The 19,247-nt window shown below is 41.1% G+C and overlaps 1 protein-coding gene across 1 annotated transcript; it reads right to left on the bottom strand.

Annotated features, from left to right (window-relative positions):
- Window positions 1-100: 100 nt before the first annotated feature.
- On the bottom strand, window positions 101-18,476 carry LOC127531814 (adhesion G-protein coupled receptor G7-like). Its single transcript, XM_051941987.1, has 12 exons — window positions 18,378-18,476; window positions 12,049-12,128; window positions 10,951-11,099; window positions 10,333-10,446; window positions 9,993-10,180; window positions 9,021-9,173; window positions 8,840-8,952; window positions 8,306-8,661; window positions 6,827-6,908; window positions 6,270-6,428; window positions 3,303-3,459; window positions 101-2,383 (listed from the first exon to the last, which is right to left on the bottom strand). The coding sequence occupies exons 5-12, from the start codon at window positions 10,029-10,031 to the stop codon at window positions 2,195-2,197; spliced, it is 1,248 nt and encodes a 415-aa protein (XP_051797947.1). The 5' UTR covers window positions 10,032-10,180; window positions 10,333-10,446; window positions 10,951-11,099; window positions 12,049-12,128; window positions 18,378-18,476; the 3' UTR covers window positions 101-2,194.
- Between the last annotated feature and the right edge of the window lie 771 nt (window positions 18,477-19,247).

Below are 19,247 nucleotides of genomic sequence, written 5' to 3'. Positions count from 1 at the left end.
CCTGACCTCAATCAAGCAGTCAAACTACAGATCTCAAATCTCTCCCCATTTGTTTCCACTTCCCCCTCTCTCTCTGCTGTCAGGAAAAACAGACACTATATTAAGTATATTATATGTTTATTGGCATTATCATTTAAACACAATTCAAAGCTTCACATAGCAAAGCCAGTGTGTCATTATAGGCACTCTGCCTGTTGTACTGTATTTGTCCACTTGATGGCGCAGTAGAGCAAAAGAAGCACCATGAAGCTTTGACCCATGAGTGAACCAACTGGATGGAAAGCCTCAGTGCTTCATGAAGCTTCATCTCGACATCACTACTGACCAGCAACAGTCAAGATTGTTAAAGAAACTGAAAGGAGATTGAATGTTCCATTTTTTAACAGTAATTGTCACTTTCTGCCATTAATAATAAAAACTTTGTTTATATAGCACTTTCAAATCAAAGTCCTTTACAGTGCAAGCAACAAATAAAATACAATAAAATGATAATGGATAAAAACAATGGCTAAGAAATAAAACGGTAGCTTAGAAATAAAAACAATGGCTGACTATCGAGAACCTCACAGGATTCATACAGAGCAGAGAACAAGTGAGTCTTTAGCTGAGCTTTGAATGCTTCTACTGAGCAAGCTTCCCAAATGTCAGAGGGAAGGGCGTTCCATAAAGACGGTGCACGTGAACAAAAAGCCCGCACACCGACCGTCTTCTTTCTAACCCAGCAGACCCGTCCCCTGGGAGCACAAAGACTTGCTGCTTCATATGGAGAAACCAGCTCCTTTAAGCATGACGGCCCAATGCCATTTACCGCTTTATAAGTTAAAAGTAATATCTTAAAATCAGCTCTGACATGAACTGGGAGCCAATGCAGTGAGACTAATACTAGTGAAATGTGCTCATGTTTCTTTGTTCCCGTCAGAATGTGGACTGCTGCATTCTGCACCGTCTGAAGGCTTTGAAAGCTCCTCTTAGGCAAGCCACACAGGAGAGCATTACACTAATCCAGTCTGAAACACAAATGAATGGATAAGAACTTCAGCATCCATAAGACAACAAAGACTGAATCTTAGCAATCCTCCTAAGGTGGGAGAAAGCTGCTTTTGTCACTTCTCGTATGTGGGAGCCAAATGGAAGAGCCCGAGCCAAGGTCACGCCCAGATTTCTAACAGTGTCCTAGTTTTGAATGATACCTTCATCCAAGGTCCAGACAGCCACTGAAACATCGTCAGCAGTACAGCTAAACAGTGATGAGTCAGACTTCTGTAACCGACATCTATCAGTCATTAACATCATCTCATCTGAATGACTCAGTCTGTACAATAACTGTTTTCTTCACATTTCAGACCACTCACAGTTCTTCTGAACATAAACATGTTTGTTCCTATAAATGATGAATTTTATATTGACAACAATCACAGTTTAAAAAAGACTTCAACAGAAATAATCTGCAGATTTTAACCATCAAATATACAAAATAAAAACATTTAAACAGGAAACATCAAACCTCATGCTGAAAGACACAGAACTGATCATAAAAATGATCTTTACCCTATTTTATATCAAATATGCTCAGTTTGGGTTTGTGATGAGCAGAGCTGCAAGTTTCATCTTTTTATTTAAGAATTAATGGTGGAAAACCAAACTCACTGTCGCCACCTGAAGGTCTACCTGTTCACAACTGGTTTAGACCATTAACACCAGTACTAGACCCATTTAGACCAGCAATAACCAGTGTAGACCAATAAAGCCTAACATTGTAATAACAATTTAAAGACCAGTTTGGACCAATAAGAGAACAGCTTGAACCAATAAAAGACTGGTTTGGACCATTATTAACCATTTTAGCCTATCAAAGCAAATTTAGATCATTAAATTCTCCACTGTCAGGATTAATTAACTCATTAGCCCTGTCAAATATCTCTTTAGGCCATTTAAAGAATGGTTTGAACTATTTAAAGACCAGTTTGGACCAATGAAAAATGAGTTTAGACCATTATTAACCATTTTAGTCCATTAATATCCAGTTTAGACCAGTTTGGACCAAGAAAAGACCATTTTCACCCATAAAAAAACCCAGTTTGGATCAATAACAGACCAGTTTAGACCATTTAAAGACCAGTTGAGATCATTGCAAGACCAGTTTGGACTATTTAAGGACTGGTTTGGACCAATGAAAGACCAGTTTTGACAAAGTTTACAGAGATTCACTCTCCTTCCTCTCCCTGTAGGTCTCGGTTGTACTTGAGTTCCCTTCGTCCTTCCACAGGAAGTAGGTCTTGGTCTTCAATGGGAGGCTGATGGAGGAAACGTAGTGTATGGAACGTTGAAAGGTAGCCCTGAAGGCCGGTGTCCTCGCTGTGAAGAGGATGAAGATCTGAAACCCCTGAAAACACCAAAACACTGATGTGAGAATCTGTTTTCATTCTGAGCTTCATCTCAGGAATCTTTAGAGCTTCACCAGATTGATGAAAGATGATTCATGTTGGGACTAATTAGTGAAGATATTCAGACTTTTTACTGAAAATGTTAAAGAAAAACACAGTTCCCAAATTTAACTTTTTGTTTTTTTGCAGATGACATTCTGTTATTTCTTCAAAAAGGTTTGTGTCACAGTTTAAAAACACAACACAATTTATGACTTTTTTCTTGAACAGAAACAACACAGTGGGGTTTCTCTTGAAAATCTCTATTTAAATGTTAATTATTTCCATTAAAATGAATTAAACCTGAGGTTTTAAAAAGCTATCATGTATGAGGCTCCATTACTAGAATTATTTGTCACCATCAGAGTCTTCAAAGACAATATTTAGACATTTCAGGATTTTATTTAATTTATTTTTACTTTTTATGAAAATGTGGCTACAATAATTCTTGGTTTTCAAAATGTGTTTATCAACAAATAACTTTCCCCCAAAATATTCCATTTTTTTCCAATAGAAAATCATATTTCCTCATGATAGTTTTTCAGGGAACATCTTTAATTTTTACTTCAAAACTACAAGAATTTACATCTTTCTCAAAAAGATATTAAAAACATTTTTTAAAATTTGAACATTTAAAATTACAGTTTTCACTGAAAACGATGAATGAAAAATAGACCATTAACACCAGTACTAGACCCATTTAGACCAGCAAATGACTTGAGTTTCAGTGTCAGAGTTTTAAGGACTTGTGTCTCTAAGAGGAGACTAATATTTGTAATCTGTGAACTGAACTCATGTAAATGTGTTCAAAAATCTGTCCATTTTTAATATTCCGTTCTAGTTCCGTGGGAGTTGGATGAAGAAGCTGAAGTAACGTACCTGTGTGGTGGTAAGGATGCAGAAAATGATGCTGAAGACAAGATGAGCTTGTCCGGTGGTGACCAGAACCAGGTAACCCAGAGTCCAGGACAAACCCAACATCACAGCCAGAGAGAAGCTGACCAGAACCTTCCTGGTCAGAGACAGCTGGTTGGTGCTGCTCCGAAAACAGGTTAAAGTAAATTAAATCACTTCAAATGAAACATTATGTTTCACCTGATGATCGACGTCATGGTTCAGAAAAAGATCAGATTTTAAGAGTTTAATTCTACTTTCATCTAGTCGAAAAGTAAGATGCTGCTTGATTCAGGTATTAACTTGTCCTGCAAGTATTATTTTCCTTTTTAATGGAATTGTTTTTCTTTTAAAAAAAACATATTCTCTGAAATATTACTTGTTTGGATATTACTTGGTCAGGTTAGTTTGTTTTGATGTTACCTGGTTAGGTGCATTTGTTTTGATAGTACCTAGTGGGGTTGGTTAGCTTGGACTTTACTTGGTAGGGTTGTTTTTATGTTTTGGCTGTATCAGGTGGGGTTACTGAGTTTGGACATTACCTGATGGAGTTGGTTAGTTTGGATGTTACCTGGTCAGGTTGGAGTGTTTGGGTGTTACCTGGTCAGATTGGGGAGTTTGGATGTGTCAAGTAAGATGCAGATGTTGAGGTCTCAGAGAGCACTGAGGCTCATCACAGCCTTAAGGTAATAAAGGTTTTGAAGCAGACAAATAAAGATCATAAGAAGAAACATGAGTTAACCACATAATTATGCTTGCTGACAAATGTATACATTTTTAAAGTGTTGATTTGATTAAAGTGATGATTCAGATGATTTAGACGATTTATTATGTTTAGATTGAGAGGAATGATTTAAGAAGTGATTCTGTGTAAAGTAATCCTTGTTTAGGTTCTGTATGTGTGTGCAGGCCTGAAAGGCTCTGTGTGTGTGGGCCTTAAAAAAGCAGAAGTGCAGAGAGCAACAATCACCATGACTCGGCAGCCACAGTGACACAGCAACCTCCTCAGAAAAAGGGGAAGTTTGGGAAAACCCAGAAGGATCTGTTGAAATGTGTGTGTGTTAAACAGAATGTGGACACTGTGTATTTGCTGTAACAACATGACTTCTGTATTACTGCTGTATGTGATGACAAGTTGATTGCATAAGTTAGACGGAGCCAAGGGCGTACCTAGCCAGTTTTGTGTGTAGGAGAGAGAGATAAAAAGGCAGAGCCACAAGCACAGAACGGGAGACGTTCGCCGGAGCTGCAAGAAGAGCTGCAAAGGGAACTTGGCCGGAGTTCTGAAGAATCTTCACCGACTTCTATTGCCCAAGAGACGGGAAGACAACGCGGGACTTAGGCTCCAGAGATCGCTGAGGACATCGTTGGAGGCAAAGTCTTTTCTGACTTTGTTCAACAAGCGAAGACCACACTCTGCCAAACGGAGAGTCCTAAGAGGTTCTGCAGTTATCCAGAAGAAACCAATAGAGGGAAGAACCGACTACACCCGAAGAGGCAAAGGAGGCAACAGCACCGGGCTGTTCCCCTCCCCGGGGCTGGGAGACCCAGTGACCCACTACAGCCTGAACAGACGAGGGTTTTTCCATCACCACCATCCCACAGAGAAGACAGCTGGGGCGTAAGCACTAACGTTCCAGCCGATTCCAGAGATAACTGCCAGACCACAATTGGCTCACAGGACTCCTCCTCTCCCCCTGCTGAGGGAAAAGATCCTTTTGTCCACAAAGAAGACATCATACCGAGTCCTCCGGACAACTGAGGACTCCTCCCAGACGCAAGTCAAGACCGAGTGATACGGTAGTGGCCACGCTGTTCGCTCTCTCTCCTAAATTTAATAATTAGAGAAGATTGTCAGGTACGCTCAATTTAGTTACTCTAGTATAATTTTTAATCAGAAATAATTAATTGTTTAATCATGAATTGATGCTGTGCTCTTGCTAAATTTGCTTAATAAAACGCTTTATTGCATTTAAAGAGAAGCCTGATGAAATTATTATAAACCACTGATTCTGCATAGTGGTAAAAAGTTAAGTTGATTGTGTGCATTCAATCTAATGGCTCTTAAAGGTTACTTAGTCCAATTTGAGAGTGTTTAAACATTACCCCTGAGGTTAGTTCTTTCCAAACCTCTAAAACAAACCCAGGAATAGCACCAAGTGCAAGCAGTCCTTAGAGAAAAGCTGTCCGATAACGAACGTGAATGATAGATCAATTCTACTACTTAGAAAGGCTGCTTGGTGGGATAGCATCTATCAGATAAGAGGGGTGAGACATTCGGATGAAAGGCAGTCAGAACCTGGGCGAGTGTCTCTCGATTCCAGCTTAATTTATTCTGCTGAAACCTGTTAGGCGGAACACTAATAGGCTGATAGAATCTAACCCTTTAAACGGAGAGCTGGACCAGACTTAACCTGAGGTAAGGGTTAAAAAAGGCTAGACTGGTGAACAGATGTTACCTGGTCAGGTTGGGGTGTTTAAATGTTTCCTGGTCAGATTGGGGTGTTTGGATGTTACCTGGTCAGGTTGGGGTGTTTGGATGTTACCTGGTCAGGTTGGGGTGTTTAAATGTTTCCTGGTCAGGTTGGGGTGTTTGGATGTTACCTGGTCAGGTTGGGGTGTTTGGATGTTACCTGGTCAGGTTGGGGTGTTTGGATGTTACCTGGTCAGGTTGGGGTGTTTGGATGTTACCTGGTCAGGTTGGGGTGTTTAAATGTTTCCTGGTCAGGTTGGGGTGTTTGGATGTTACCTGGTCAGGTTGGGGTGTTTGGATGTTACCTGGTCAGGTTGGGGTGTTTGGATGTTACCTGGTCAGATTGGGGTGTTTGGATGTTACCTGGTCAGATTGGGGTGTTTGGATGTTACCTGGTCAGATTGGGGTGTTTGGATGTTACCTGGTCAGGTTGGGGTGTTTGGATGTTACCTGGTCAGATTGGGGTGTTTGGATGTTACCTGGTCAGGTTGGGGTCGACCTTGCAGGTGATCACGGAGGTGAGAATCAACAGGATGATGTTGTAGATGAGGATCAGACCAACTGGAAGGATGAAACCCAAGAACATTGGCTTCCTAAAGCTGAAGTGTTTGTTTGTATCCAGAGCTGCAAGCCAGCAGCTTCAGCAAGAAAACATAGAAAGTACATGAATAGTTATATTTAAATTTTGATATACGTGAACAAAAATGTAAAAAACCAAAACTTAAATACACGTGACTGAAAATGAAAAAAAATATATAAGAGTACTTCAAGAAGTCCTTGGCCTCTCCACTTTACCTTTTTGTTTGATTGCTTTAAATATTTAAGTTTTTGTGGACACTAGTAAGCTTTCATAGTAGAGTCATGTTCTAAAATGGGAGTTATGTTCCTTGTTTAATCTAGAGAACTTTTAAATATCGTTGTACTGAATAAATGAAATGAAAATAAAGGAAAAAAATACACAGTATATATGAATATATGGTATATTATATTATATTTCAATTTAATACGAGCACAGAGTGAGAACTCAAATACCCACAATTCCTCCTGTCGGTAGCCCAGAGGATCATCCACTCTGTAGGTAACTACCAGTGTGATCGCCATGACGACCGCTGGGATTCCTGAAGGATAAACCAACCATTAAACCGACCAAATTAATAAAAATATCACTGTTACAGATATTTAAATAACATTTTAAATTGTGACTTTGTCAAAATATTCTGTATTTTTCATTTTTAACTATGATTTCACAGCTGTGAACCAACGCTTCCATCCACTGATAAGACCATGCTGAGAATGACAGTCTGAAGTCTCCAAGAACTCCTAGAACTCTGAATTCATGATGGAATCACTGAAGCATGAATCTTTTTTCACAACATTAATCACGTATTTTGGTTCTTTCAGACATTTATTAAAGACGGAAGTTCTTCCTCTAGAAGGAGAACCTCAAAGACCTTCTGGAGGACAGTTCTGTGATCAGATGGAACAAAAACTGAAGGTGAGGCCTTTAACCCCAAGAACATCAAATCTGTCATCAGGCATGGAGGTGGCAGTATCATGCTCTGGTGCTTTCTAGAAGAGCTTCTGGACTGGTTTCAGACTGTATGTTGGACTGGTTCTGGACTTTATCGGGACTGGTTCAGACATATGGGCTCTGTACAGCGTCTGATGCTGTATAAATAAAATTTAATTTAATTTGTTTATGTTTGGTTCCAGTCTTAGTTCTCTAGGGTTTGGATGCAATTTAAAGTTGGTTTTGGATTTATTTTAGTCTGGATCTGGTCCTGGATGAGGACTGGTTTCAGACTGTCTTGGGTGTGTCTGTGGAACTGGAGCTTTACACAAAGTAAATGGAATAATTAAGAAGGAGGATTACCTCCACGTTCTTCAGGAGAACCTAAAACCATCATCAGAAGGTTGATCTTGGACACAGTTGGATGTTTCAACCAGACAATGAGTCCAAACACACATCAGACGTGGTAAAGAAATGGTTCCATCAGGATGGAAGGAAGGTTCTCGAATGAAGGTTCTAGAATGAAGGTTCTAAACTGGTCTCCTCAAAGTCCTGACTTAGACCCATCAAGACTGCAGTCAGTTAAATTGATGGTATAATGATACCGCCACTTCCATGCTTGATGGTAGGTATAGAGTCCAGAGGAGTCACATCTAAACCAGAATCTTGAAACCAGAAGAACTAAACTGAGATGGAAACGGACAAATTTAACCAAATATTAACATTTCTGTTTGTATATTTATGATCCAGCAGATTTAGTCTTACTTCCAGAAGACTTTTAATGAATCTATGAAAGAACTAAAGTTCATGATTGTTTGTATGATGTAGATTCATGATTCAATGATTCCATTGACAGTTTCCATCAGGTTGGTTCCAAGCTGTGACACTTCACAGGAATTCATAAATGTTTGATGGCTGATGATTTAGATTTTCTCTGACTAAAGACAGCGAATTGATCACTCATCCTGCAGAATGATTTAGAATCTTCTTGTCCTGATCTCCTACCCCATCCCACGGTCATGCTCAGTGCCGTCCAGTATGGAGGTAAACTGCGACGCATCGACCAGATCAGCAGCCCCAGCTGAGTCCCGTACAAGCTGTTCCATGTGAAGGTGGCCAACAGGAAGAAGTGCAGTAGCGCTGTGACCGCCGTGCATGGGCCACGGTCTGGTTCCACGTGTTCGTCAGACGGCAGAACCTCGTTGGTCTGGTCGTTGACCCCCAGCTTGCCGTCGCTCGGCCTGCTGGAGTTGTGCACACCGCTGAGGAAGGTGATGATGAAGGCCAGCAGGCTGCAGCAGACACATAGCACAGCTAACTCCGAGTTCAGGAGGTTCTGTTCACCGGATTTCCTCCGAAACCTGTAGAGAATCAGACGACACCAGAGTCCAAGCATCCTCCCAACACACTTTAGAACATTTAAATGGTTATTATCGTTTCCTTGGACTGAATCTGCGTTCAGTCATCCAGAATGAACTCCAGCTGTTTGATGAATGTGATGCAGTCAACGGTTTCAGGACAGTCAGTATAACATCTTACTTTTCCCTGATGTAGAAAATGATGGTTACAACCAGACCCAGAATGGAGACAGACAGTCCAATGATAGAGATGATGTCCAGAGCTTCTGCATAGTCATAATTCTCTCTGAAGGACTGCAACAGAAACAGAGTCAGACTTCAGTCTAGGTTTCTACTGGATGCTGCAGAGATTTCATACTTACGAAGAGAGCGGCAAAGTTGGTGGTGTGGTTGCAGAAACATCTCAGGACTCCGTCTGCAGCGTTGCCTTTGGAGCAGCCGGTGGTGCTCCAGTCCTGCAAGCTGAAGCTCCAGAAGACACAGGAGAAGTCGTGCAGAGTCGAGCCACTTGGCAGCTAAAACAGAAGCAGCTTCACTCAGTATACTGCAGCACACTGAAAGGTGAATGAATGATGGCTACAACCCCCACAGATACTGGTGAATGCCCCACAAATATTGGTCAAAACAACACAAATGTTGGTGAAAACCCAATGAATATTAGTGAATTCCCTGCAAATGTTGGTGAAAACCACACAAATATTGGTGAAATCCCCGCAAATGTTGGTGAAAACCCCATAAATGTTGCCTGAAACTGCACAAATGCTGGTGAAAACCCAACAAATATCGGTGAAAACGCAATAAATAGTGATGAAAACCCCAGAAACGTTGGTGACAATCCGTGTTGCCTAAAACCAGACAAATGCTCGTGAAAACCCAACACATATTGATGAAAACCCCACAAATGTTGTTGAAAACCTATAAAATATTGGCTAAAACCAAAGAAATACTGGTGAAAACCCAACAAATATTGGTGAAAAAGGAAGAAATATTGGTGAAAATCTCACAAATGTTGGTGAAAACCGAAGCCATACCGGTGAAAACCACTATTTGTGTCAGACTTCATCATTATTCCACTTTTACAACTACAGTAGAAAATCAGCCGTCAGCAGTTCCAGTCGCCACAAATCAAAGCTGATAACTGAGATTTACTGGAGCCATAAAATTAAACCGGGACATCTGAGTTTCTGCTGGTGTCTGAGGTTTAAAAAGCTAATCATTAAACCGGTGTGAAGTGCAGCTGATCAAACATCAGAATATAAAAACTAATTATTACTTAAACTTATAAATACTCGTTAATGTTTAACCTCTTTCTGTCAGGATGTTGGCTTCCTTACTGTTGGTCTGAACATCATCTCCACGTGTTGCGGCGTCATGTTGCCGTCCTGACCGTGGACGCTGCCTGACAGGACCCTGATGGAGGCCCGGCGCTGCACGTAGAGCCTCGACTGGAAGAAACGGTCGTTCTGGTAGAGGATGAAACCCAGAGAGACGTTGGATGGACTCTGACGTCTGTTGACAGCTGCTGAGGAACAAACCAGTCATTAGTCCCAGTTTGATGAAGGACGTCTGAACCTCTTCAGACAGATTTAACCAATCGCAGCTCTTCATAATTAACAGTCCTGTTGAGTATTATTCTACTTCTCAGTTTAAAATCTCCGTAGTTCACAAACTCACCTTCTGGGAATCGAACATAAATCAGTGCGTCAGCGATGAAGCCATCTTCTATCACAACGTCCGACGTGTTGGTGTTCAGCTGAATCCTGTTGGCCACAAAACTGCCGGACGTCCCTGAAAGCAGCGAAATATCGGGAGATTTTAACTGTCTTCAAGGCTCACACTTACAAATGGTAGTTTTGCAGTGATAAATGTTGACTAAAACCCAACCAATATGATTTTATTTGGTAAACTCTAGAAATTATTGAGTGAGACCTTACAGATGATCAACTAAATGACAACTTATTCTGGATATAACCCAACAACCTTTGGGTAACATCTAAGATTTTAAGTAAGACTTAAATTTTGAGTATAACTTTCCAAATTTTGACTCAAATCTTACAAATTTTGCTAAATCCTTCCAGTTTTTGAAAAAAAGCACATCTAATGTCGGTTATTTTGGCCAAACAGCAACAGTTTTAGTACAAAGTCTGACTTTATGTTAAACATAATTCAATCTGAAAAAGGGAAACGGTTTTATTTTGGTGCCGTCTCATAAATAAAACCCTGGCTGTGGTTCTAGATGGAGAATCGTTGATCTCGTGTTGAGTTTTGATGGGGATGCTGATGGTGGCTCACCTGTGAAGGACGTGAACTGGACTCCCTGGGTGTCGGCTGCAGGGATCTGGGCCGACTGGACCACCAGGTTCGGCTGGACCACTTGAGACTGAGACGTGTCCTGACTGAGGCTGAGGTTCACCGACAGCTGATCCAGAGTCACTGTCAGGCTGCAAACACAAACTCCTGAGTTCAGGCACTCAGACCTCCAGGTGTCAGCACTTCCACTGTGTTCAGGTGAGTTAGTTCAGAGTCTGACAGAGTAAAGAACCTGCTCTGGTGCTAAATGTGGACAGACTCCTGTTCTCTCATATTTCCTGTCTGGATTCAAGTTATTTTGTCTCTTTCAAGATCCTGCAGAACCTCCAACTAAAACCTGCCTCCTTTTAGAATCCAGGTTTGTATTTCCTACAGAGGAAGTTAGTGCGATGCTAAACGACTGAGTCCTAATTCTGGATGAGAAACTGGATTGTTGGTTCCTCTGGAAGCTCACGTGGAATAAAAACATTCAAAATTCTGTCAAATTTCAAAAATGAAAGAGGATCTGATGTGAAGTAAAACTAAAATATCAAAAGAAAAAGATTAAAATTCAAGGCCAAACCCAACCATTTTCACTGAAGCCAAACAAAGGTCAATGAAATTCCAACAAATTTTAAGAAAACCAAACCATGTTCACAACAACAACTCGACAAATTTCATCTAAAGCCTGGTAAATTGACCAAAACCTCCCGATGTTTGAATAAAACCTAACTGCTGGCTAAAACCTGGAACATTTTTGACAAAATCAAATACATTTTGGCTAAATCCTAAATTTTTTTTGATTAAAATTCAAAGTGAAGCTTTCACCCAGAACTGAACATTCTGGTTGAAACCTGAGATCTGGAGGACTGCAGGTTAAATGCAAACTAAGGTAGTGAACAAAATCAACTTTATATCTGCTAAATCTCAGCATGTTAGCTTCGTTGTTGTTAGCATTTAGCTTAAATCTCTTTGGCAGAGCTGCGGACTTTAGTTCAACCTGTTCTGAGGCTACAGTTTTAACTCTAACCCTCTCAGAATGTTGAAGGTTTGCTGTACCAACGTTTGGTTGTCAGCGTTATAGGAGAGTTTAGGGTTTACCTCAGAGTTGTGTTGTCCTCAGCGAGAACACTGGTGTTCAACAGCTGACTGACTGTTGCTACAGCCGCCACTCGGACACTCTGCAGATGTTCACAGAACAACAACAAAGTGATGAAGACCTCTGTTCAGAGAAGGTTAGTGAAAACCCAACAAATCTGGGCTAAAATTCCATAAATTTTGCCTAAAACTCTACCAATATTAGTGAAAATCCATCAAATCTTGGTGAAAACACATCAAATGTTGGTGAAAACCCAACAAATGTCGCGAAAATTATACAAATGTTGGCTAAACCCCCACAAATGTTGGTGAAAACCCTGTTCAGTCAGTAGAGAAACCCAAGAGGCACAACGTTAAAGATGAAACATCTTTTCAGCATTTCAAGGCACAGTTTCATGGTTGTTTTGTAAGAAATGGAAAGAATGCGAAGTTTGGACACCAAGAGAAGGTCTCAGGCAGTGTCAGACGTTAAAGCTATGTTCAGTGTCATCCTCTGTAAAGTTTGAGTTAAACCCAACTAGCTTTGGCTAATATGTCCCACTTTCTGTTCAGGGAGGTCTGGAAGCTTTAAAGGACCTAGACACTAAAAAATCTGCAGGTCCTGACAACCTCCCACCTTACTTTTTGTGCCTGGCAGCGAATATCACAGCTGAACCAGTATCATATATTTTTAATCTTTCTGTCCAAACCAATGTCATTCCTGATGTTTGGAAATCTGCTCTCATACTCCCTCTACTGAAAGGTGGTGATCCTACACAGTTAAACAACTCCAGACCCATTTCCAGTCTCTGTATCTTAGCTAAGGTTCTTGAAAGGCTGATGAATGATCAGATTAGACGTTCTAGACTACAGCAGTACAGTATCTTATCTCCTCATCAGTCTGGTTTTTGGAAGCAGCACAGTTCAGTAACCGCTTCAATGAAAGTTTTAAATGATGATGTGGAAGCCTTGGACTCAACAATTACTGTGCTGCACTCTTCATTGATTTGTTCAAGGCTTTTGAGACCATTGACCATGATATTTTATGTCGGAGGCTGTCAGATATCAGATCAAGCTGTTGGCTGGTTCTCAAATTATCTCACCAATCGTAAGCAACGTGTGCAGCTCTGTAGTCTCTCCTCTAGGTTTCTGGATGTTATCCAAGGGTGTTCCACAAAGTTCTGTCTCAGAACCCATTCCCTTTACTTTTTATGTCAACGATGTGGCTCAAAACATAAATGCGTCTGTTCATCATTATGCTGATGATACAATCATTTACTGCTGCCTGCTGCCTTGTGTTTAAACAACTTCAGTCAACATTTGACCTCCTTCAATCACATCTGTTAGAATCAGAATCAACTATATTGTCATTGCACACTTTCATATACAATGAAATTTGTTTTCGAGCTGCCCTGCCAATGGCAGCGTTGGGCATCGCCATTTGCGGTGTGCATAAATTGAGGAAAAAGAAAAAAGAAGAAAAACATTTGGGATCGGGGTAGGGATGGCGGAGGGTAAATGGAAAAAAAAAGGTTCATCAAACAAAATGAAGCCTCCAAGGATGGGAAAATTCAATTTGAGAAGGAACCTGAAAAAAAAAAAAACAAACCCGCAACAGACAAAGCATGACACTAGACAAGGTTAACTGGGGTAAGGGTGAAGGGTACTGGGACAGGGAGCTCGGCCCAGTGGTCAGTCACCTATACAGCTGCTGTACCATACCGTGGCACGCTGCATGCACGGGATTCCTACACACTGTGCGTCGCAGTCGGAAAGCATCTGGAGGCGGCTTGGAGGGGGGGAAGGGCATGTTTGTGTGAGTGTAAGCTCAGACTCAGGTCATGAGTCATGAGTGTGTGTGTATGCGTGTGGCCAGTCTCCTTCTGTCCCAGCCCCCCCGGAGTCTCAGTTCGCAAGGTGGACCGCGATAACACAGCAGGTTGCTATGGAGACGTCCATCAGTCAACAGGAGTCTTTGGGAAGGGGGGGGGGGGGTAGGAGAGCTATCTCTTGGCCTTGAATAGCTTCCAGAGGAGTTTGTTTTTGTTCCAGGCTCGCCGAAATGTTGTCGTATACCATATTGTTTAGTCGGGGGAGAGAGGAGCAATTTCACCCTCCCCCTGGCTGCTCTCAACTTTGTTTAGACCTCAGCTGTTGCAATCCTCGCCCTGATGGCATCCACTTTGCAACTCAAATCAACAGTCACACCAAGCAAATTGTCCATCTTACGTTTGAGTTCGTCATTCCGGTCACCAGCAGCCTTGATCCGATTATTTGCAAAGACCAGCAGAGCTTGGACGTCGTTTTTCTCTGCTGACCTCCTAATCTTCCAGAAGCTCAGGCCCACAATAAAGCCAATTATCAGCAGACCTGTCATCATAAATCTGAATATGTAAACATCTTCCACATCCTCCACGGATAGGGGTGCCAGGCACATGATCCCTCTCCACTTCACCCACGAGTCGATTACGTAACCAGAGGCAAAGCTCCCATCCGGGCAGGTAGGCTTCCCTAAGCCCGTGCTCTTAGTGGCGACAATCGTGTCAATGGTGTTGAGAGACCAGCTAATCAATTCCATGATCGGTGTTTCGAAGGTCCAGTGCCAAGCGATTGCTCCAAGTCAGCATTTAACACCAGTCTTATACCTCAGAAACTGAAGTTAAAATTGAATTTCTTTTTCCTGTTTTTCTTTTAATGCCAGAAAGCGGCTTGTTTCTGCCACCTTCTAGATTGTCTTTGATTATGGAGATGTTGTTTACATGAATACCTAGACCCACTCTCTAAAACTGTTGAATGCTGTGATCATGAATTGATTTATAACAGACTGTTGAATGCTGTTTATCATGGATTACATTTATATCAGACTGTAAATCTCTCGTACACCACTGCACTTTGTACTCTCTGGTTAACTGGTCACCACTGTCCATGCGCAGACTTCTCCACTGGTATCATTTCATTTACTAATCCATCCTTAGTCTGCTGCTCTTATATTTATTCTCTTTCATGTCACATAAACAGTTCGGCCATAGTCTACGTTTCCAGGACTTCTTTACTTTCATCGTCCCCTCAGTCTTTAGAGCTCAGCTAAACAACATTTTCTGACTCTATTTCCTAAACCTGGAACTCTCTACAGCAGGCTGAAGCTGTCCCACTTGATTCCTCTGAAGGACTTCAAATGTCTTTTAAACACAATGGAAACATCATCTTTTCGGACTTGTTCTTAGTGTTTTTACATTTTAACTTCATTGCTTGGCCCTTTGCACATCCATGTTGATGTCTATGTTGTGTTTAGTCATGAACCTGTCTGGAACTCAGTGTTGTATTATGACATTGTCTAGTACAGGTCCGTTAGTGTTGTCAGTGACTCAGTGTTGTCTTGTTCTGTTCTTTAAGGACAGGTCTCTGCTGAGAATGAGACCCAGTGTCTCAATGGGATTACCTGTATAAATAAAGGCTAAATAAAAAATGCAGCAAATAGTGGTGAACACCAAACATTCTGTCTGAAACCAATCAAGCTGTGACAAAATCAGAACAATGTTGGAATAAAACCTCATGTTGTCTACAACTTAACAATTCTTCCATGAAACCCAACAAGTTTTGACAGAACTTGATATAATCTGACTAAAGCCTAACAACCCTTCCTGGAGCTCAACCCGTCTCCAGTATTCCTAAATCACCTGGGGCCTCATTTACACACGTGGACAAAATTGTTGGTACCCCTCAGTTAAAGAAGGAAAAACCCACAATTCTCACTGAAATCACTTGAAACTCACAAAAGTAACAATAAATAAAAATTTATTGAAAATTAAATAATCAAAATCAGCCATCACTTTGAATTGTTGATTAACAATTATTTTAAAAAAAACAAACTAATGAAATAGGGCTGGACAAAAATGATGGTACCCATAACTTAATATTTTGTTGCACAACCTTTTGAGGCAATCACTGCAATTAAACGATTTCTGTATTTGTCAATGAGCGTTCTGCAGCTGTCAACAGGTATTTTGGCCCACTCCTCATGAGCAAACAGCTCCAGTTGTCTCAGGTTTGATGGGTGTCTTCTCCAAATGGCATATTTCAGCTCCTTCCACATACACACATGGACAAAATTGTTGGTACCCCTCAGTTAAAGAAGGAAAAACCCACAATTCTCACTGAAATCACTTGAAACTCACAAAAGTAACAATAAATAAAAATTTATTGAAAATTAAATAATCAAAAACAGCCATCACTTTTGAATTGTTGATTAACATAATTATTTAAAAAAACAAACTAATGAAACAGGCCTGGACAAAAATGATGGTACCTCTATAAAAGATTGAAAACTATTTGACCAGAGTGACATGATTAACTCAGGTGTGTCATTTAATTGACATCACAGGTGTTTCCAAACTCATAATCAGTCAGTCTGCCTATTTAAAGGGAGACAAGTAGTCACCCTGCTGTTTGGTGAAAAGGTGTGTACCACACTGAACATGGACAACAGAAAGCGAAGGAGAGAATTGTCCCAGGACATCCGAAAAAAAATGATAGACAAACATCTTAAAGGTAAAGGCTATAAGACCATCTCTAAACAGCTTGAAGTTCCTGTGACAACAGTGGCTCATATTATTCAGAAGTTCAAGACCCACGGGACAGTAGCCAACCTCCCTGGACGTGGCCGCAAGAGGAAAATTGATGACAAATTGAAGAGACGGATCGTTGGAATTGTATCCAAAGAGCCCAGAGCAACCTCCAAAGAAATTAAAGGTGAACTCCAAGGCCAAGGTACATCAGTGTCAGATCGCACCATTCGTCGTTGTTTGAGCCAAAGTGGACTTCATGGGAGACGACCAAGGAGGACACCACTGCTGAAAAAAACTCATAAAAAAGCCAGACTGGAATTTGCAAAAATGCATGTTGACAAGCCACAAAGCTTCTGGGAGAATGTCCTTTGGACAGATGAGACCAAACTGGAGCTTTTTGGTAAGGCACATCAACTCTATGTTCATAGACTGAAAAACCAAGCATACGAAGAAAAGAACACTGTCCCTACGGTGAAACATGGAGGAGGCTCAGTAATGTTTTGGGGCTGCTTTGCTGCATCTGGCACAGGGTGTCTTGAAAGTGTGCAAGTACGATGAAATCTGAAGACTATCAAGGCATTCTGGAGAGAAATGTGCTGCCTAGTGTCAGAAAGCTTGGTCTCAGTCGCAGGTCATGGGTCTTCCAACAGGACAACGATCCAAAACACACAGCCAAAACACCCAAGAATGGCTGAGAGAAAAGCGTTGGACTATTCTAAAGTGGCCTTCTATGAGCCCAGATCTGAATCCCATTGAACATATGTGGAAGGAGCTGAAACATGCCATTTGGAGAAGACACCCATCAAACCTGAGACAACTGGAGCTGTTTGCTCATGAGGAGTGGCCAAAATACCTGTTGACAGCTGCAGAACGCTCATTGACAAATACAGAAATCGTTTAATTGCAGTGATTGCCTCAAAAGGTTGTGCAACAAAATATTAAGTTATGGGTACCATCATTTTTGTCCAGCCCTATTTCATTAGTTTGTTTTTTGAATAATTATGTTAATCAACATTCAAAAGTGATGGCTGATTTTGATTATTTAATTTTCAATAAATTTTATTTATTGTTACTTTTGTGAGTTTCAAGTGATTTCAGTGAGAATTGTGGGTTTTTCCTTCTTTAACTGAGGGGTACCAACAATTTTGTCCACGTGTGTATATCATTTGAAGATGTTTGATATATGAACATAGTTCTGCAAATACAGTCGTCGGCCGAATGACGCACTATATGAACATCTACAACAATGAGGGTTTATGATTATCCGGCTCTACAAGTCTAATATGTGATAACAATAAAGGTTTGAGATCAATCTGGTTTCAATTCACCACTTCACCCTCCAGCACTGCCGTTCCCTCTGTCTCCAAAATGTGCTTAAGCAAGCATCAAAGTTGGTGCACCGGTGTGCACATTTTCACGCCAAGTTTGTTTTTAGAAATCACAACCTTGCGTAGAAAGTGTCGTACGCAACTTTCTAGCCCTGTTTTGGTGCGTATGCAAGCTTTATAAATGAGGCCCCTGTTCTCAGTCGCTGATGTCACTCAGCATCACAACTTCTGTTCACCTGGATATTTAGGGTTTTTTTGGCCAAACAAAAAGGTAGAGATCAAAAAGTTCTTGGAATCGCAACAAAAATTTGAGCCTCAGAGATGCTTAAACCACAGACGTGAAACTTATGAAGGCATAAAATGGCAGCAAAAAGATAATAAACCACATTGGTTTGTGGTTAATCAGGATCTAGTTGAAACTCAGATTAAAGAATGTCGTCTCCGTGGGTTTGGTTCTTACCTCTGTGGCGTTAGGAGACAGCAGCAGTGTGTTGGCGATGTTAGCTGCTGCTGTTACGTTTTCTGAGGTCAGTTCTTCAGGTCTGGACGTCAGGATCTGAGTGCTGTCGCCAGTGTCTCTAAATCAGCTGCACTGGTGAGCTGACGGAGGAGAGACAAGAAGATTTCAGATGTTCCTTTATTGATCCACCACAGGCTGAACGACAACCGCTACTGAAGCTGGACGTCCGGATGCCCTCCACTGATTTCAACCATGTTCCTGTGTTCTCACATTGTTCTGGATGTTGCTGAGCGTCTGGTCCACACTGGAGGACCTGTGGACGGTCGAAACTCGGTGATCCGTTGTTGACCAAACACCTGGTTGAAGCTTCGGTTTACCAGCTGAAACGGTGGCAGAAGAAGACAGAGAAACATCAGGGACGATAAGGAGACCTGAGGTATGAAGTCCACCACTCAAGGACAACAATCTGACACAAACCCAACAGAGTTTGGCCAAAAAACAAAAACAAATGTTTGGCTACAATTTAACAAACTCTGAGCAAAAACCCAACAAGTTAGCTAACTGTCACAATTGTTGGCTAAAACAAAACATTCTGGCTAAAACCCAACAAATAGTGACTTAAACCCAACAATAATGACTTAAACCCAACAAATGTTGGCTAAAGCAGACAAAACTTTATATTCAGGGTAAAGTCTACATTTGTTGGCTAAAACCCGATAAATTCTGGCTTAAACCTGACATCTGGCTTCAGCCTCACAAAAGTTGCCTGAAAGCCTAAATTTGGGCAAAGACCCAACAAACAGTGACTAAAAGTTAACAAATGTTAGCTACCACCTATAAAAATTATATTTTAGATGAAGCATAGGCAAA

This window comes from Acanthochromis polyacanthus, chromosome 22 (assembly GCF_021347895.1).
Source record: "Acanthochromis polyacanthus isolate Apoly-LR-REF ecotype Palm Island chromosome 22, KAUST_Apoly_ChrSc, whole genome shotgun sequence".
NCBI classification, from domain to species: Eukaryota; Metazoa; Chordata; class Actinopteri; family Pomacentridae; genus Acanthochromis; species Acanthochromis polyacanthus.
The sequence above is the reverse complement of the archived record's forward strand: the minus strand, read 5'-3'. Positions and strand labels throughout refer to the sequence as shown.

Coding starts and splice junctions, on each gene's coding strand:
- LOC127531814 (XM_051941987.1), bottom strand. CDS start 10,031: ATGACGCCGCAACACGTGGAGATGATGTTCAGACCAACA. Junction 8,953..9,020: donor CCAACTTTGCCGCTCTCTTC/GTAAGTATGAAA, acceptor TTTCTGTTGCAG/TCCTTCAGAGAGAATTATGA. Junction 8,662..8,839: donor ATTTTCTACATCAGGGAAAA/GTAAGATGTTAT, acceptor GATTCTCTACAG/GTTTCGGAGGAAATCCGGTG.